General features: G+C 38.1%; 1 protein-coding gene across 1 annotated transcript; it reads right to left on the bottom strand.

Annotated features, from left to right (window-relative positions):
• Nucleotides 1–9,703: 9,703 nt before the first annotated feature.
• On the bottom strand, nucleotides 9,704–18,896 carry CHAC2 (ChaC glutathione specific gamma-glutamylcyclotransferase 2). Its single transcript, XM_038551257.1, has 3 exons — nucleotides 18,370–18,896; nucleotides 12,608–12,643; nucleotides 9,704–10,946 (listed from the first exon to the last, which is right to left on the bottom strand). The coding sequence occupies exons 1-3, from the start codon at nucleotides 18,502–18,504 to the stop codon at nucleotides 10,563–10,565; spliced, it is 555 nt and encodes a 184-aa protein (XP_038407185.1). The 5' UTR covers nucleotides 18,505–18,896; the 3' UTR covers nucleotides 9,704–10,562.
• Between the last annotated feature and the right edge of the window lie 2,132 nt (nucleotides 18,897–21,028).

The raw sequence follows: 21,028 nt of genomic DNA, 5'->3' as shown, positions 1-21,028 counted from the left end.
CCTTTTTTCTTCATTTCCAGTACTGATGTTTTTCCCCTCCAGTTCCTCCTTTGAATATAATTTACTCTGCAGTAATAAGAAAGAAGACATAAGAGAACTGGGATGCACATTTTGGGAAAAATAAAGGAAAAGAAAAGCTTTTGGCCTTCGAACATTTTTGGTTGAAATATAACACAAACACAGGTGACCGAATGCCAGCAAATATATAGGTGCAAATGTGTATATTGTACTGTTTCTTAGGCATAGGGGAAAAAAAGAGTGGACATTTGATTTCAAACCAAGCTGGCATGATCTTTTTTTAATCCCATGCTTCATATTTTTAGGTCTTTGCTGAGTTTTCTACAAGAATGAATTTTTAAAACTCCAAGTATACCACAACACCTGTGTAAAAACAGTCCCTATGTTGTATTTGTGCCAAACTTAAGAAAATAATCAAGTCCAAAATGTAGCATCTTGTATAAGACCTCTGGCCTGGATGTTGGAAAAAGTCAATGACTGGGGTACAGTTGGTTAAGCATCTGCCTTCAGTTCAGATCATGATCTCAGGGTCCTGGGATTGAGCCCCGAGTTGGGGAGGGTGTGGATGGGGTCCCAGCTCAGCTCTCTCTCTGCCTTTCCCCCTGCTTGTGCTTTCTCTCTTTCATATGCTCCCTCGCTCGCTCGCTCTCAAATAAATAAATAAAATCTTAAAAAAAAAGTCAATGACTAAGAAAAGGAGATTCCTATATAACCTATGATGTATACTACTATTGTGTCTTGGAAGAAGAACAGTGATTTCAGTTTCTCCAATTTATTTTACCTTTTTTGCCTTTCAGTGTCCAGAATTCATGCCTTGCATTCAATTGTTGTCTTAGAGTCTCTCTTAAACTGTAACAGTCCCCTTTTGCCATCTGTTTTATTTTTTGTCTTTTAAAGGTTTTATTTATTTATTCATGAGGGACACAGAGGGACTGAGACATAGGCAGAGGGAGAAGCAGGCTTCATGCAGGGAGCCTGATGCGGGACTCTATCCCAGGACCCCCAGGACCACGACCTGAGCAGAAACTGAGCCACCCAGGTGCACCTTATTTTTATTATTATTATTATTATTTTTTAAATTTTTATTTATTTATGATAGTCACACAGAGAGAGAGAGAGAGAGAGAGGCAGAGACATAGGCAGAGGGAGAAGCAGGCTCCATGCACCGGGAGCCCGACGTGGGATTCGATTCCGGGTCTCCAGGATCGCGCCCTGGGCCAAAGGCAGGCGCTAAACTGCTGCGCCACCCAGGGATCCCTATTTTTATTATTTTTTTAATATTTCATTTATTTGAGAGAGAGAACAAGTGGTGGGGAGGGGCAGAGGGAGAGAGAGGAGAGAGAGAAGCAGACCCTCCCTGAGCTGGAAGCCTGATGCAGGAGGTCCCAGAATGCCCAGATCATGACTTAAGCCAAAGGCAGATACTTAACCCACTGAGCCTCCCAGGGGCCCCTTGCCATCTGTTTTAAAGCTCACTATTATTTTTTTGTACTACTAAGAAAGAAAATAACTGCTGCCATTTAAACTTATGACATGCTGGCTAATATGAGATTCCTCTCAATTTCAGAAGTCATAAAATGAGATGAATATATTAATGAAATATGGCAAATTGCCCAAGGCCATAATACTGGTAAGCAATGGAATTGGATATCAGACTACAGGTAGTTTGGCTCTTGAACTCATTCTTTTGGCCACTACTGAGTGCTGTCATTTTTTATCAATGAATTATTTCACGTAAGGACTTTTTTTTTTTTTAAGCATAATGCCTCATATATAGTATGTAGTGTGTGTTAGCTTTTATTATCCTGTTCACTACTTCTGCAACTTATTACTATATGCTTATACTATCTACATTCTGTGACTTTTGGTCTTCTGTGCTTTGTTTATAGGTTGATTCTTAAATATTGAAAACCTATAAACTGTTTAAATATTATAATTATAAAAGTACTATTCACTTTTACGCCCAGAGGTAATTGAAACTGCAGAGAGGGAAATGTAAATATTTTAATCCTCTGCCACTTAAAGTGTTCTATTAGCTTCCTAATAATTCTCTATTTGCTAAAATGAATTCATTTCATTCTTGAAGCTATATTGAGCTCTCAAACATCTTCTAATACATACTTGTTGTTTTTCAAGCCTGTGGCATACCTCTATACTGGGGTTTCTTTGTGTCGCTCTTCTGGGTTAAGACTACTGTTTTGTGTTATTCCATGTCCTCCTTTATCTCAGATTTTTTTCTCCACATCATTGCAGTATAACTAATTTCAAATATTTCCAGAAAGGATATGAAGCAGATAATTTAATTTTCACAGGCCTCATATATCTGAAAATGCAATTGTGTTGCCTTCTCATTTAATTGTTTGGGAGTGTAATTCATAGTTCAAAATTATGTTGTTTTGCTCAAGACTTTGAAGACGTTGTTCCTTTGCCTCTTAGCCTCTAGTGTATCTGATGAGAAGTCTGCCAGTCTAGTTCTCTTTTTTTCTGAAGTGATAGGCTTTTTTTAATCGGAAAGACTTTATTAGATTCTTTTTCTTTATCATTGGTTTTATGATATTTTATAAGAATGTTTCTAGATGTAGATCCTTTCTCATGTGTCCTTCATGGTAGTCCAGGAGTTCTGTTTGTTCACTTCTGAGAAGTGTTCTTTTTTTTTTTTTTTTCTTTTTACTTGAAATATCATTAGAGAGATTCTTCCGAAGTTAGGAAAAAATACAAAAAGAAAAAAAAATTAAGTAATATGGAGGATCAATCCAAGATGTCCATTCCCTTATCAGTTGTCCTTTGAATTTTTTTCAGTGGTTATTTATTTATTTTTTCTATTTCCATAGTTTCCACCTGCTCTTTTTTTTTTTTTTAATTTCAATATGGTTAATACACAATGTTATATTTGTTTTAGGTATACTGCAGTTGCTTTTTTTTTTTTTTTAAAGATTTTTAAATTTTAGAGTGAAAGAGTGTGTGTGTGTGTGTGTGTGTGTGTGTGTGTGTGTGTAGAGTCAGTGGGAGAGAGAGAGAGAAAATCTCAAGCAGGCTCCTTGCTGAGTGCAGAGCCTGAAGTGGGATTCCATCCCAAAACCCTGAGATTATGAGCTGAGCTGACTTGAGCAGAAACCAGGAGTCTGACATTTAACCAACTGAACCATCCAGACACCCTTGAAGGTAGTACTCTTTTTTAATGGATGCAGTGCTTTCATGAATTTGGTTTAGAATAGCACTTAAAAATTTTAAACATTTATCTTCTGTTCCCAGAAATGGCTGTATTTCCTTCAGGTCAGTTGTTTATTTTCATCCTTTCTTCTTGTGCTTTTGCTTGGCCTTTAAAAATAATACTAATGATACTTGAGCATGGTATCAATTGTCGGGCCTCACTTTAGGGTCCATGGATAAAATGCAGGAAAAGAATTGTGCCTTCCGCTCGCTCTAGCGTATGTCCAAATAAGGAAGGCTTTGTTAGGGAGTATGAAGATGCTCTAATGCTTTCAGGGTAGATTGCTAAATTAAGAGAAACAAACATGGTTTTAGTTAGAAACCAACACTTGTTGATATACTTGTGTAAAGGAATGGGTAAGAGGTTTGGCTTGGCTGTTCCATATATATTTTTTAATCATCCTAATTTTATTTATGTATTGATTTTATTGATTTATTCATCCATCCATCCATCCATCCATACTAATTTTAATCCTACACCCGTCTCCTGTTTGCTCTTCCTGTTTCCAGGTTTGGTACTTCTCCAGGCTCTGCTGGCAGGAATGTTTTCTCCATGGGTGCAAGCCTTCTTGTGCATGTGTTCATGTTTGTTCTAGACTGCAGTTTTTTCTGCATTGGCTTAATTCCCAATATTATCTCTTAATTTCTCTCTAGAAGAGAGAAAGCAGACTCCAGTCTGCTCTCTTCTAGATTGAATGAATGAATGCATTTTAGTGAAATTTTGATAGGAAGTGGAAGAAAACAATTGTCCTTAGTTTGTCTTCTAAAGAGTAAATAACTCATAGATATTTGTTGAATAAATCAATTAATACTCTTGAGAGTTATGCTACATGTTGGCAAATTAAATTTAAATAAAATGTAAAAAAAATGCTCTTGAGAAAATTGGGCAAAGCATGCTTTTGTTTAAATTTAAAAAATTCTGGCCGTAGGGTATGTGTAACTAAATCCTTTTTCTTTTATTTTTTTTATCCTTTTAATTTATCCTATTTTACGAAAGAATCTCATTGAGTTTAAAACTTAGCAGTGGAGGTAAAAAATGAATAAGCTGCCATCTTTTACAATTTTTTTTTAAAGATTTTACTTATTTATTCATAGGCACAGAGAGAGAGGGGCAGAGACACAGGCAGAGGGAGAAGCAGGCTCCATGCAGGGAGCCCGATGTGGTACTCGATCCCGGGTCTCCAGGATCACACCCCAGGCTGCAGGCGGCGCCAAACCACTGCGCCACTAGGGCTGCCCTACAATTTTTTTAAAAAATTAAGAGTATTAATTCCATTTTGTTTTTTAGCGTTTAGCACAGTGCTTGGTATGTTCTAAGTATTCTTTTTTTTTTTTAAGCTTTTATTTATTTATTCATGAGAAACATAGGCAGAGGGAGAAGCAGGATCCCTGCAGAGAGCCCCATGTGGGACTCGATCCCCAGGCTGGGATCACACCCTGAGCTGAAGGCAGCCTCCCAGCTGCTGAACCACCCAGGCTGTGTCCTTGTTCTAAGTATTCAATAAATGATAGTTATTGTTATTAAGTTTTAGCTTAAATTCTTTTTGTCTCTCATTTTCATCATCTAAGAAAATGGGGGTTAATATATGTATTAACAGAATAGATTTTGGTGTATATAATATTTGCTACATAAGGTTAATTATTCTTTGATCCATGAACAGCTATTTATTTTTTCTATGAGGCTTTGATCTAATGAGTTTGAATTAATAGTTTGTTATTCTGTATCCTGTTTTTATTTTATGTCACAGTTTTTATGCTAAATAACATTGGTTTGCTTGGTTGTATGTCCTTTCACCAAACATGGTTCTTGGTAGCTGGGACCTATCTTTTTTATCTTGATAGTCTTAATGCAGAGTTATTGTTTGACATAACACGACCCTCATTTTTGCTGTATCTTTTTTTTTTTTTTAAGATTAATTTATTTATTTGAGTGAGAGAAAGAGAGAGTGAACAAATGCACCAGCAGGGGGAGGGACAGAGGAAGAGGAAAAGCAGGCTCTCCATTGCGTCAGAAGCCCGATGTGGGGCTTGATCCCAGGACCCTGGGATCATGACCCAAGCCAAAGGATCGTGATCAACTGACTGAGCCACCCAAGCACCCTCCCTCCTTTTCCTGGGTCTTCATGGATGAGGAGGATGGGGTGAGTGGAACATGGGGTGGGATACATTAGTGGGAAGCAAAATGTGACACATATGCTGATACCGTATTATAAATAGTTGAATATCAGATTAAGGAATTTGAAGTTTATTTAGTATGCTGTGGGAGACATTTTGATTATTGACTAGATTAGTTCCATATTTTAGAAATATAATTCTCATTGCAGAGTATAGAATGTTTTAGAAAGAAGAAAAGAGATTGGAGGTAAGGAGAAACTTACTCTTGCTGTATTATAGGGTTCCTATGTTAGCTGAGAAATCTTCCAGCTCATACTTAAAAGATAGGTCTTACCATCATGTAATAACTCAGACCACATCACATGTAGGCTCCAGGGCTTCCCTGCTAATTTTGCTTTGATTTGTTAAGAAATGTTATAAAAAGTTTTTAGTAAAATAAAGGCTAAAATTTTATGTATATTGTGAAAATCATTCATTTTCTCCAAAAGCTTATAAATTGATGAGTATTTTAAACCTGTTTGTTGTATTTTCTAACAATTGTTCAAAATTTAATGTGTGTCATGTGCAAGGAGGTAATGGACAAAATTTTTCTCCCTTGGGAAAAGAGATGAATTCTGTTTTTCGTATGCTAAGTTTCAGGTGCTTGGGTAGTTCAATTGGGGCTCCCTTACATATAAGACATAGAGTCATAAAGAAATTGAGAAAGATTAGAAGTTTTCTGAATAAAGATGGTAATTGAAACCTAGGGTTTGGTGAGTTTGCGTATCTGATAACAATAATCTAAGATGTAAGTACAATGAAATGTTCTACTTTTTTGGCCTTAGTGAAATGAGATGCTTGCTTACGAATGTCTGCTGAATCAGAGTTGTAAAGAATGAACTAGATCTTTGGGTTAAATCAGGAAGGGGTCATTAGAGACTGAAGACTGCACTGATTCTGTGAGTACAGCAAGAGCAAAAGCAGACTGGAGGAGCATTAAGAGGAGTTGATAAGGAAGTAGAACATTGTAGTTAAAAAATTCTGTGAAGGATAGTAAAGTTGGAGGAATAAAATATTATAGGGTTAAGTGGTGGTTTTTCCAGTTTTATAATGTATGGATATGTGTCGTCAAACTTTGTATAAAGACAGGGAGGTTCGGTAAAATTAAATGAAACCACCAAGAGATTAGTGCTGAATATATAATATTTTAGAAAGGAAAAATGAACCTTAAGAAGGAAAATATCATGAAATTCAGTAAGGCTTATTTTTATCATATAAACTTGAAATACAGAAGAATAATTTTAGAAGTCTCGAGTTAAAATTCTTTACAAGTAGCCACAGATTAAAAAATCATCCCACTAATCTTTGCATTTTTAACATATGCTTAGGGTGAATTTAAAAATTTTAAGGCTTTATGGCAGCCTGGGTGGCTCAGCGGTTTAGCGCCGCCTCCAGCCCAGGACATGATCCTGGAGACCCGGGATCGAGTCCCGCGGCGGGGTCCCTGCATGGAGCCTGCTTCTCCCTCGGTGTGTGTCTCTGCCTCGTTCTCTCTGTGTGTCTCTCATGAATAAATAAATAAAATCTTAAAAAAAAATAGAATAAAAAAATAAAAAATTTAAGGCTTTAGAATGCATAAAAACAGATGTTAAGAGTTGAATAAATACATAGAAAATATAGTTGCAGTATTTTTGGTGAGAAAAGAGAAGTATAATTGGAATATTTGATATGTAGATTTTAACATGATGTGATGAGAGGGAATTTTAGGTGTACCCATCATATTACTGTCTTTAAAAGAATGAGGGATGGTAAATTATAGGAGTATGATGCAGTGAAATTCACAACTGTTCCAAAGTTATAATTTAAAATCTATGTATCCATGGAAAGAGAAATCTAATGGAAGGAAATGTTGACTATAAAATGTTTTTTATTTAAAGATTTTATTTATTCATGAAACACACACACACACACAGAGGGAGAGAGAGAGAGAGAGAGAGAGAGAGAGAGAGATAAGCAGGCTCCATGCAGAGAGCCTGACATGGGACTCGATCCCAGGTCTCCAGGATCACACCCCAGGCTGCAGGCGGCACTAAACTGCTGCGCTGCCAGGGCTGACTATAAAATGTTTGAAAAATTTCTAATAGACTAGATATTGTTCTTAAATTATAGGCATGATTGAAGTCATTATGAATCTCAAAGAGATGCTAAACCCATGGTACTCTAAATATATAAAGTAATAGTAGATAATATTTATTATTACATCAGGTGTTATATGATTTATATATGTTAAAATTAAATGAGCACCTTCAAAATGTAAAATAGTACATATTTTAGGTAGAAACTTTAATAGAAAATGAAAAAATCCTTTTTAAGATGAAATGCATATCCTATAGACAATAGCTAAACTTTTAAAGTCAGTCTTAAAGAAATGAGTCGCAATCATATACTTTCAGATATGTGGAGTTGACATCAAAAACCTGTTTCCCCAACTGGTAATTTCTAATCTATGGAGGTGGCCTCTAGATGGTATTTATTGTTCTTGGTAGATCAAAGAGTGACCATGTTTTCCTGGGACTGAGAAAGGGAAACTTAATAGTGGTCTGCAGTAGGAACAGAAAGACCTACTTTAAAAACTCCATTCCATTAGAGATTTATATTAAAAAGTTTCTTTTCTCAGTGCAGGGTTTACACTCATACTTTTTCTGAATTCCTAAAGATTGAAACTTAACTAATAGTTATACTCTGAGAAATGAGAGTCTTGAGTTTTGTGTGTGTGTGATTAGGGAAGAATGAGAGAAAATGTTTTGAAAGTGAGATCCAAAGACTTTAGTAAAGAGACAGTTTTGCTAACAAAAATAAGTTAGGCTCTATGTAACTTGGTACCTGCTATGATTCTGTCTAGCTGGGAGGCTTTAAACCTTAGCTTCTAATTCAGTATTGTTTAACTTCTCTATTTTAGTCATGTTTCTCCCCATCCTAGTGAAAATAAATATCCCCGTTTCTGGGCTCTTTGGAATATGGCCTCCCTATAAATGTTGATGGTATACCGTATATAATATGTCACATATTTGCTAGTCTAACTTGTAACTGAAAGCCTAAAAAGACATATAAATGGGATTCCAAAGTTATCTCTTGACCTTTATATTCTATAACAGTTATGTATTAAATGGTAGAACATTCATTTTGGGGACTTACAAACTCCTTTGGACTTAGGTTTGTTGGTAAGAGGAAAGGCTGTATTTCTGAATTCACTTACATGATTCTGAGCTATAGAATGTGAATCTTGAATAGGCTCATTAGATTTGTGGGAATCTATACATCTATCAAAATGAACTCTAACATCTTTATGTAACAAGCTACTTACTCTTTCATTATACAAAACAGTTACTTTAGTTTACCTCCTGAAAAAAAGATGGTGGATGGTGAGGATGGTGAGGATGGTGAAATTCGGGTGGGTTTTTAAATATATCATAGAAAGATCTTGTGTTTTAGGGTAAGAGACACCTGGATTCCTACTACTTACAGTATGTGTGTAACTGTGCAAGGTACTATGGAAGCAAACTCAGAGGAGTTACCCAGAAAATACTTCCATATGTAAAGCGCATATCCTTATGGGATACTCATTAATGAATGTTATTAGTTCTTTTCTTGTTTTACAGGACAAGTGAGATGTTTTCTGGAAACTAATTGGAAAATGTTGGGAAAATATTTAAAGTAGTTATATAGCTGAGTAAATTACCAAGTTAGGTGTTAATAAATTAAACATGGAAAGGACTACTTTTCCTGCTATGTAGGCTGACTTGATTTAATGTGAACATTTTCTATATTAATTATTAGTTATGCAGGGTTTGGAGAATTTTTATTAAGTTTCATAATAAATTTAACATGATACTGAAATTCTTTTTATGTTAAAAGATTTTGAAAAGACTGTCCTATTGTGAAAGAAGGAACCTATAATCAGAAATAATCTTGATAAGCATCAAGGTCGGGCAGCCCTGGTGGCACAGCGGTTTGGTGCCGCCTGCAGCCCAGGGTGTGATCCTGGAGACTCTGAATTGAGTCCCACGTCGGGCTCCCTGCGTGGAGCCTGCTTCTCCTTCTGCCTGTCCCTCTGCCTTGTCTCTGCCTCTCTCTCTCTCTCTCTCTCTCTCTCTCTCTATCTGTGTCTCTATGAATAAATAAATAAATAAAATCTTTAAAAAAATGAATCAAGGTCAATTCTACATGAGTTAATGCACATGTATATTTCCTATTTGAGTAGCATCATCAACACTCTTAAGTGGATACCTTTATATTGGTGATAAGATATAAGAAGAAAAAAAGTTGTGTAGCAAATGATCAGGTAATGCCACTTTAAAAAAAACTACAATTCTAAAAGTCATTTCAAATACCAAACTTTCATTATATGTGTTTCTGTTAATTTGTAATATCAGAAAGGCCATCTCTCTTTTTGTAATTTTCAGTATAAGATTAATACAAAGTGAATGAATGACATACTATATTGTTAGTGAATATGATTTTATAATGTAATTTCTGCTTTTTTTAGCCAAATGAGTTTTTTTTCCATGTAGTAAAATGCATTTATTTAAAAAAGGAGAGGTACAGTACATTATAATTGTAAGGACATATTTATATTAAAGATGCCAGTCTTTTGGACTTAAATTGGAAAGAGTCTTATTTACTACCTGAACAAGGAAGTTCACAATCGAGGCTGAAATCTTGTCTATATTACCACATATTTCTAATTACACATTATTTTAAGCTTGTATATTTTAAACCATGGTTACAGAATTATTGTACAGGAAATAGATTGAAGGTATTACCTTATTATATTTGCTGGACTTTGGCTTAATTCTCTACAACTTCAAAATACTACTGTGATATGAGACAACAGAATTATATTTACTCTGATAAAAACAAGCTCTGAACTGAGTCCTTCATTGCATTTTTCTAAAGAACTCACTTCTCATGAGCAAGTGTTCAATATCATATAGTTAGGAAACCATTATATTATTAAAACTTGGATTTTTTTCTTTAACTGTATCCCAGTATTTTAAATATTTACATGTTTCAGGATACTTGCAATTAAACTGCACATTTTGATCATATCTTGACTACAACATTAAAAATAAATAAGACATTCAAGTAAACGTCTTTCCAAATCATATTGCCAGTGTGCATGAAGCTATTCTCTGAAGACTAAAAGCTCTGCTTGTTTGAAAAAGGCAGTGATTAGGTCTTTATAAGCAATTGAGGTTCTGTTTTCCTTCTAAACGTTCCTTTACTAATTTTTCCAAAGAGAAAAGATGCTCATCTGCATCTTCTGGCACAAGATTCCTCATAGAATTTGCAAGTTCAAAAAGATATTCTGTATTTCTTCCACTTGGACCAGCTGCATTAAAAATTTGTTCAGCAATGTCTTCAAGAGGTGCAGGACCAAGGTAATTAGGATTATCACATGTTCCAATATATAGCAACACACTGAATGGTTTTGTTGTGGGATCTTTTGGATAAAAAAGGACTGTTGTGGTTCTGTAGCCTCCTTTCTCTCTGATGTCAAGGTATGCTTTTACTTCTTCTTCCTTTCCTACTGGCAGTCTATAAGCAACACCCCATACACAACCCTGTTGAAAAATGAAAATATATTATTTAGTATTTACAAGGCTAAAATAGGTGAAGATATGTACTTCTCTAAGAAAATATCTTGTGCACCCAGAAGTACAAACTCAACAAAACAGGTTGTCATTTGTATTCTGGATGGAGTAATTTACAAAGGATATTTGAAAGTTCCTTCAGTGAAAAAATGAACAAATAAAATTAACTTGCTATGGCCTTAAGTAGTTGATGACTTTCTTGCCAAGCTTTTAAAACACAGAACCCTTTCTGCAAACAAAGGCACACTTGATACATAAAAAACTAGGTGATGCTCAGCTCTAGCTGAAGCAAGTTGGGGTATCAAAGCCCTCTCAGCCAGCACCCAGCACTTTAATCCACTTAGCCCCTCAGGTAGGCTTCAGAGTGGCTACAGTACTCCATGAAGCAGTTTGGAAACTACTGCCCTCTACTATTAGTGAAATGTTTATGGATTTAAAACCTTTTAACTCTATTTTTAATGACCAAATGAACACCTGATATTTTTTATTTCAGTTCCACTGGCTAAAATACATAATTTTGAAAACTTAAACAATGACAAGTACCCTAGTATGCAAGGAAATTATTCAGAATGAAGAATTATTTTAAATGCTGATTTCCTTGTTCATAAAGTGTCAGTAAAAACAATATATTTTGGCTGCAAAGTTTTTTTTTGTGTTAATAAATTATGATATAAGCAGGACTTACAGTTTGTAGTGTAGATATTCTAGTTAATTCACAACCTTTAAGTTTAAAAATTAAATTTTAGGTTGCTTAAGTATCTTCCTGAGTGAATTTAACATTCTATAGAAACAGCAGTATATTAACTTTAAGAGTTACAGTTATCAGTTTGAAGCCTTTTTTTTTTTTTTTTTTTTTTTTTTTTAAAGTAGGCTCCATTCCTAACATGGGGCTTGAACTCAGGATCCTGGGATGAAGAGTCGAATGCTGTACCGAGGGGGCTAGCCATACACCCTGAAGCCATTTTTATATATTCTTTTCCTAATGCAAATTATGAAAGCACTTCATCTCACTATTTCACCATTATTCATCTGCTATTGATTGCTGCTTGATTTTTATATATCACAGTTGTTTCCAAAGTTAAATCTTTAACTTCAAAATATCAAAGTTTGTATCACATGTCAATGAAATGATTGAAAGTATTTAAGAAACAAAGGACTATCAGGTAATTACATTTTCTAGTGCTCCAAACCTCTTTAAAATCCTGTTGTGCTAGTAATAAAATTAGGCAATAAAGTAATAATTCCTGACTGGGATTTCTGCTAAGAATAGTAAACCCCCAGCAATATGAGGAGAGTTTTAAGGGTTCCATTTGATTCTTAGTGACAGTCTGGTTGTCTGAAGGCTGGCTCCATTAATTCTTAGTCAATAAACTCAGTAAGAAAAGAAAAATGAAAAAAAAAAAAAGAAAAATGTGACTGCATGCCATTTGGTTATTGTCTGCCTTGCAGTGTGCATTCCAACTTTTCCCAACAATTGAAAAGAAACACAACAAATACAAAGAAGAATTCTAGATCTGGTGTTCAAACTGTCTCTGATGACTGTTGATAAAATTTCATTGATTATTAAAACAGAAACATTTCAACATTTTATATGATTAAAGACTATACAGAAAAGAATAATTATACCATACCCCAGGATCTTCAACAAGAGTCACAACTCTTCCAGGCTGTTTTAAAAAAAGTAAAAAAAAAAAAAAGTATATATATATTTTTCTGAATCAGTTTATCAACTAACCGAACATTAGCAATTTATTGTTGACATGGAATATTTCAATTTCATTTGTTCATACTGAACACTATTTTAGCACTTATTTTTTCTGATAAATCTTCAAGTGAATTAACTAAGAAAATACACCTATCCTTTCTAAAAGGATCCCTTCAATTTGTATATATTAGCTATATTATGTTCACTTAAAATTGATATATTAAAAAACACACATGTGACTAAGGCTTACCTAAAATGAAAGGCAAAGGAAGACACAGTTATAAATACAAGTCCTGGTCAGATTGCTATAGTTTTATTAGGGAACAAAATATGCTCTTCCAGAGTGCTTTCCTGTAATAGGTGGTTTTCAAACTTTTAGTGTAGATCAAAATTACCTGGAGGGTTGATGAACACATTGCTTGGCCACCGTCCCAGAGTTTTTGATCCTGTAGGTCTGGAGCTGTCTGCCTTTTTTTTTTTTTTTAAAGTACACTTCCTACTTAGTGCCAAAGGGTATGTATCTATTGACATGTTAGCATCATTAATGAGAATGCTGAATTATAAGCATTGTAACATTTTTGGTTTAACATTTGTTTGCCTATTGTCTGGCACATAGCATAAATCATGCAGATATTTTGTGTTTACTGCTATTTCCTCTAGTCTTTGTCTATTTGTATAGACAATTTGTAATCATGGAAAACATGGGATTTTGGATTATGCTTCTTATTTAATTATATTTTCTTGTTAGTCTTATACATTTTAGAAGTTACATAATATTGTATCATCACTGAGCTAATTTAAGCATTCTTGTGTTGTTGGGCCTTTAGATTTGACTTGTTTTGTACTTAAGAAAATGCCACAGTGAGGATACATATATTGATGTGGGTCATACTGTTGGTATTACCATATTACTTTTTTTTTTAAGATTTTATTTATTTATTCGTTAGAGACACAGAGAGGCAGAGACATAGGCAAAGGGATAAGCAGGCTCCTTGAGGGGAGCCTGATGTGGGACTCGATCCCGGCACTCTGGGACCACAACCCTGAGCCAAAGGCAGATGCTCGACCACTGAGCCTCCCAGGTGTCCCTACCATATTACTTTGAACTTCAAAGTGAATTAGAAGCTATTTATTAAATACCTATATTGTAGAGAAGATAAAACCTTGATTCTTGCTTTAAAAGCTTATAATTTTGGAATATGAACTTAACATGTGAAATAGAGAACACTTAGGGCCAAGATGAATGGTATGAGCACAGTAAGAATTAGAGTCTTGGGTGGTCAGAAAGGAAGACAAAATTCTGGCAAAAGGCATAATTCACAAGTGTGGACCCAGAGGCAAGACTACACAGGCTAAGTGTCTGACTTTACTAGATGTCCCCAAATGCAGAGATGATTCAGAAAGATAACTGGAGAAACAAGATGGTCAGATTTGAAGAGCCAAAGAATGGATGTGAAATTATGGGACAAAGGAAAATAAGCCAATGAAATTTGGGAGAAATAGGAAATTAGGAGCTACTGTAACACTTGAGGAGCAGATGACTGGTGTGATAAAAGAAGTGTGTGGGGAAGATCCGAGTGGTAAAGTGTATAGTATGCAAGTTAGAGTGGGAAGGAGGTAGACCCTTGAGTAAAATTTTAGTGGTCCAGGTGACAAGTTCTGCACTCCTTTTTTCCTTGTCTCCCTTATATCCAGCCCAGTCATCAATTCTTGGTTGCTGTTTTTTGATTCTTCTTTTTTATTTTTTTTTTAAAAGATTTTATTTATTCATGAAAGAGAGCGCGAGAGAGGCAGAGGGAGAAGTAGGCTCCATGCAGGGAACCTGATGCGGGACTCAATCCTGGGACTCTAGGATCACACCCTGGGCCAAAGGCAGGCACTAAACTGAGCCATCCAGGGATCCCTGTCTTTTGATTCTTCTGTATCTGGTTCCTCTGTAGCCTTCAGTTGCTTTCTTAGAGACGTCACTGCTCACCTCTTGTTTTGTTTACTTCTAGTTCTCTACTTGGCCCTGGAATGACTATGCAAAAATTGGGCCACTCACTCCTGTACTTTGAATTTTTCAGGGTTGTAATATTCTACAAGATAAAATAAAAATTCCCCAGCATGACTTAACACAAACCTCATTTCTTACCGTTTTTCGCCTCAAGCTGTACTGATTTATTTCTAACTTGTACATACATTCATGTCTTTGGATATGCCAGTACTCAGTGTGGATTGCCCTTCCTTTTCCATCTCTGGGATATCCTCCTGCCATTCTATTCATAAAGGCTTGGTGTACTCCCCAGGCAACTTTGCAGCACCTCCTTCTCCTAAACTCTCATTTTTTCTTTTATTCACTTCCCTTGTGGCACTTGTCAGGTATTGCTGTTTGCATAGGTGTCTCCTACTTACATATTTAAGTGCTCAGTAAGAACTGTTGAAAGAGGGGAGTGGTAGAAAAGTCCTGGACTTTATAGGTGGTGGCAGGAAACAGATTGAACAGAGTACATAAGGAATCATTTTAAGGGTAAATAAATGGACTCTCTGTGACTGTTTATAGATGATAAAGACATGGACTTTTGGCACTAGTGATAAATTTACTTGGAAATATATATTTTTAAAATATTAATTTATTTTAGAGAGAGAGAATGTATAAGTAGAGGGAGGGGCAGAAGAAGAGGGAGATAATCTCAAGCAAATTCCCCACTGCATGCAGAGCCTGCTGTAGCGCTTGATCTCACAATCCTGAGGTTATAACCTGAGCTGAAATCAAGAGTCGGATGCTCAACCGACTGAGCTACCCCCGTGCCCCTTGGAAATATTTTCTAAAACTTAAACTTTTTGTCCCTAAAATAAATATATGTTATTGAAAAACAGTGTACATTTATAAATCATATGAAAGCTTCTTTGGAGAATGAAACTAAAGAAGGGGTCTTTCAAGCTGAATAGGATTGGAGGATATCATGAAATATGAATCATTATAGGTGCTTTCATTGAATAGAATAATTTTTCTGATCTAGATCTAGAACAGAGATTTAGTAAATGTTCATGATTATCTCTTATGTTAAAATGTTTCCTTTTTGAAATTGAAATATATTCTCTGTGCTGTAAATAAGTGTTCACATTTAAATAAATCCTTAATTTAGTGAGATGTTGCCAGTTTTGTTATATATAAATGAGATGCTTAATAAAACTTAGGAAGAAATTAAAGTTTAATGAAGCTAAAAAGAAAGCATAATTGAATAAAGCAAGTAGGTTTGGTATTTTTCCCACAAATGTCACATTGCAGGGTGTGGAGATGAGCCTAACATTTTAAAAATAATATCACAATTCATATGGTGACTAACTTACTAGGAGCATATGTTGCTGTAAAAGACATACATAGTCCTATAAAACATCCATGTCATTCTTCTAATTGGCTGGATATCTATGTAGCCTTTTGGATTTTTGTTTGATAGACAGTTAAGACAGATCACAGTAAAGCTGGTGATCTGTTATAATAAATGTTAAGTAAAATAATAATGTTCTTTCCAGGGTTTTTTAAAATAGAACAGTATACTTAGAAAATATTTGGTACACAGACTTCCTTTTTAATTTGCTATGATCCTTTAAAAACTTCTAGACATTGCAGTCTTCCTGTCCCCCAACTTACCTGCCCTGTATTTTAGTAAATTTAAGTGAGAAGATACTGGCTTTTATAGCTCCTTTCTACTTTTAAAGAATCATGAGCTGCTGCATTGGCCTGACAACTTAATCATTCTCTTCTGACAGTGTACATATCTCAATGTGCTATATAATAAATGCATCGTACGTTTTGACTGAAACTAGAGTAGTAAAATGTGCTATTGAAGCCATATTTGTGGGGCTCCTGGGTGGCTCAGTTGGTTAGGCATAGGACTCTTGATTTCAGCTCATGATCTCACGATGGTGAGCATTTAGCCCCTAATTGGGCTTGGTGCTGGACATGGAGCCTGCATAAGATTCTCTCTCTCCCTCTCCCTCTGTTCCCCTGTACCCTCAATGTTTGTCCCACCAATGTTTGTGTGCAGATGCTCCCTCTCTCTCAAAACAAAGTAAACAAACAAAAAGCAAAACCACATTTGTCATCATTTAACATTTGGTCATTAAAATTGGAGGCTGGGTTAAGGATTTTCTCTTAAGAATAGAAGTTTTAAGTGTTTGTATCTGACAACACAAAAGGCACTTTACTTAGAAGTTTTACTAACAAGTTTAATTTTCCTTAACTCTGTAAAGTCTTTTTTTTTTTTTTAAATTTTTTTTTTTATTTATTTATGATAGTCAGAGAGAGAGAGAGAGAGGCAGAGACATAGGCAGAGGGAGAAGCAGGCTCCATGCACCGGGAGCCCGACGTGGGATTCGATCCTGGGTCTCCAGGATCGCGCCCTAGGCCAAAGGCAGGCGCCAAACCGCTGCGCCACCCAGGGATCCCCAACTCTGTAAAGTCTTAAACATTGTTCTTTACACCCAATGTGGGGCTCATATTTAAACCGGGAAATCAAGACTCAGCATGCTTTAGCGACTGAGCCAGCCAAGTGCCTGTTTTATAATATTCTTGAGGAAATTTTGGCCATGAAGTTTCTGGTGGCTTACAAATGTGCATCTGCCCTAAGTTACTCCCCTATTTTGAAGTCATCTGCCTATCTGAAAGCCAAATTCTACCATTTTATATATTCTGTTCTGGGGCCAATGTTAATTTCTTTTCAAAAAACAGTAATCAAGCTCATATAACTCTCAGAATACTTGAGAGAACAAATAAACAAAAAATTTTGTACACTTCCAAAAGTTAGAGGAGATTAACTAAAACATATTTAAGGTATCCAAATTGTTACCCAAAACTTAAGTTTTCCTTGTGGATTTGGTTGCTTTGCAGCCAATACAAGGCTTAATCTGCATAAACAGCGAGCTGCTACTACATTAGGATGAATGTCTTTGTATGACTGAAAAATGGATCAAAGAACTTACATCTCTCATTCATAATTTAGAGAAGAAACATGGAGAAAGAAACATTAGAATAATGCTGCACAGAGTAACGGGTACTGTGTTACTTAAGTAACAAACCAGGAACTCATTTAACTTTGCCAGTACCTGACAACCAAAGTAAGTGACCAAAGTGAGCTCCTTAATAACCGGAGCTTATTTTGGAAACTATTTCTTCTGTGACCTTAGGTGTCATAAACGAAAACCTTTGGACCGACACAAAGAAACCCCAGAAATAACATGTTCGCTTCAACTGAAACCAATGAAAGTCTGCCCAAATGCAGAAATGCCAACAAGCTTAATGATAAAAAGTTGAATGCGCAAGTTGTTTTGGTATTTCAACTCCGTGGTGACACGAAGATTGATCTTCCCGCCTGTTTTTTTTTTTTTTTTTTTTCTTTTGGCAGAGGTTGCCAAGAGCTGGGCCCCCTCCGAGCACGTCAGCCTTGTGGAGCTAGTGTGCTTGCGCCCACGTTTCTTGCTTCCTCGAGAAGCTAACCCCCCGCATCTCCAGGGGCTTCGGGAGGGGTGCCCTTGGCTTGGGGGAGGTGGGGGCAAGTGGCCGAGGGAGCCGGCCGGCCGGACAGCTTCACTCCTAGCGCGCCTGGGCAGCCGTCCGACACGCGGGTGCAGGTCCAGCAGAGCCGGGCCAGGAGCTGGGGCGGCGCTCCGGGGGCAGTAAGGGCGGGGGGCTGGTTGGCGCCTCACCTTGCCGGGGACCCCGCGGTGGTCGGTGCTTCCCTGCCAGAAGCGCCTGTTGTAGCCTGTGATGTATCCGACCAACTTGTCCTGATAGGGGAAGTCCACCTTCCAGATCAGGGACCCGTAACCAAAAACCCACATCGTTCCCTGGCTCGGCGGCTGCGGTGGCGGTCGACCCTCGCCCGGTCCCTGCCGCGCCGGCTCCAGCGGGGACCGCAGCCTCCCCGCCGCGAGGACCCGGCCGCGCGAGCGCAGGCGCAGTGGCCGCACTGTCCGCTCGGGGGCGCAAAGCACCCTGGGACGTTTAGTTCGAGAGACGGCTTCCGAGGCCGCGGCACTTTCTTTCCTTGCTGAGGAGACCGGGAGGGACTGGCCTTCCGCGTGCCGAGCGATGGCTTCTCCCGCAGCCCCTGTAGCTCGCCGTGACCTCCGGGGTCGCGTGTGCAGAGGCCTGCGGCGCCCACAGTCCGCTCCTGGCGTTTGCGGCTCAGGTCGGACTGTCCGCTTCCTTCGAGCGGGTCCGAGGAGCGGCGGCCCCGGCCCCGGCCCCGGCGCGGAGGGGGGACGGCGCGGAGGGAGACGTGTGGCGCCGGCGAGCGGGGCCGCTGCCCGTTGGGCGGCCGCGGGGGAGCGCGAGCCGCCGGTGCCGCCCTCGGCTCGCCCCCCGCCCGCGCACGTCGGCCTTCGCGTAACGCAGTTTACCCCAGGTGGTGGCCCGCGGCCGAAGTGCTGCCGCGCAGCTCGCCCTGACGTTCACACGCGGGGCGGCCCTGTTCGCTTTCGTGTCGTGAGCGGCTCGTTCAGAAAAGAGTAGGCCAAGTGGTGTCTCCTGCGCCGGCGTCAGAGGTGATGCGTCAAACCTGCCCGGTGTCCAGTTTGGGGTGTGGGCGCGTTCCTCTGGGGAGAAGCGCCGTCCCCTGGGGGCTCCTCCCCCGCGGGTCCGCGTCCTCGAGACGTGTCGCGGGCGGCGGGCGGCGGGCGTCGTGTGTCGTGTGCCGTGTGCCGTGTGCGAGGCGCCCTCCCTCGGACCCGCGCCGCCCGCTCGGGGCGGAAACGGGAGCTGCGGCCGGCCCTGGTTCTCCGCGGTGGATGTCTGTGTCGGCGTCCTCAGCGACAACACGACTTTAAAGCCCCCAGACACAAAGAGTATTATTCGGACTCTTAAGAAACCAGAAGGAAACTGTTAGAAAGAAAAAACTTAGCTTAAAAAATAAAGGTCGTTTCGTGTATTTTCCAAGTTCAAGTTTCACGTTGCCCGGGATGGTTGGCTTCCACCTACTCCGAACCTTCCCGAAAAGTTTCAGACATACAGAAAGAACGATTGAGCAAGTACAGTAATCGTTCCTGTACTCTCCACCTGATCCACTCCTTGACGTTTAGCCAGTTACTTTCCCCCCATCTCTGTACCCTTTAATCTAAAACATTAGAAGTAAGTAGCAGCTGTTACTTTTTAGTGCCAAGTACTTAAAGAATGCCGTTATCACATCTAAGAAAATTAACAAAATGACATCTATTACATATTTAGATTTCATTAATTGTCTCACAGTTGCTTTTTGAGGCTATTTTCATTTATTTTTATTTATTTATTTTTTTGAGGCTGATATTTTTAATACTTTTCACCATCCAGGATCCATTTCAGGTTTATACATCACATTTGGTTGTTTGACCTCGTACTCATTTTTAGTCAAGAACGTGGGAAGGATTTTATAGGAGATCTTGCATATAGTTGATGCATGTTAACGAGTTGGCTGGCATGAAGGGTGGAGGAGAGTGATTCTGCTATAGTATGTTTCTTTTGGCTTCTTCTTCTCTTAAGTATCTCTAAGATATTACCCAGTTCCAATATTTTTTTTTCAGGTTATTTTCGTTAATCTAGATCCATTAACAGTATTTGTAACTGAGAAAAGCAACAATTGGAAAGGGATTCATACTTGTTTTTACTAGATTACTGTTTTTTAAGGTCTTTGGAGGGGTATTCTTGTGTGTGTGTGCACGTGCATATGTTTTTCTTACATAGGAACAGTTTTTTCTTGTGTGAGGTGAATATGCCGTAAATTGCCATAAAACATGTGGTCTCTTTTTTGTGAAACTTGGATGTAATGGCTGTAGCTGGAAGTTAGCATCTTTCAACAAAGTGTAGCCTAGCATTCATCCTCCACAGTTTGGCCTTTAGCTGCCTCTGTAAGCTCCTTTTCCTCCTGTTCTTTGTTTAGCTAATCCTCCTTCCAAAGTAAAGTAATTTTCCCCTTAGTCACTGTCCCTATTCACCCTTGCTTGTTCATTTACATAGTGTTGCTTGTGTTTCTCCTTTGGCCTAGGAATGCTCCTCTGCCCTTTTTCTCATTGTCAGATCCTGTATTGAAGGGCCAGTTCACATCCCTCACTAGTTGAGGTGGTTTCTTCCTTCTTTGACCAGCCATGGCTCTTTATCTCTACTTGTCTTGGAGTACTTTCTTCCTTCTGTTTTGAATAACATGTATTTATCATTTCTGTGAGGCTGTCCATAAATCTATATCATTTTTATATCTGCCACTTACTGATCAGCTGTTGGTGCATAGTAAATAACTGTCAACTGCATAATTAGATATTCTGTAATAAATATCTTCACTTTTTGAGTAACGGACCATTGGATCCAATCAGATTAACGGTAGCTAATGTTAGCTTT

Source organism: Canis lupus, chromosome 10, assembly GCF_011100685.1.
Source record: "Canis lupus familiaris isolate Mischka breed German Shepherd chromosome 10, alternate assembly UU_Cfam_GSD_1.0, whole genome shotgun sequence".
Taxonomy (NCBI): Eukaryota; Metazoa; Chordata; class Mammalia; order Carnivora; family Canidae; genus Canis; species Canis lupus.
The sequence above is the reverse complement of the archived record's forward strand: the minus strand, read 5'-3'. Positions and strand labels throughout refer to the sequence as shown.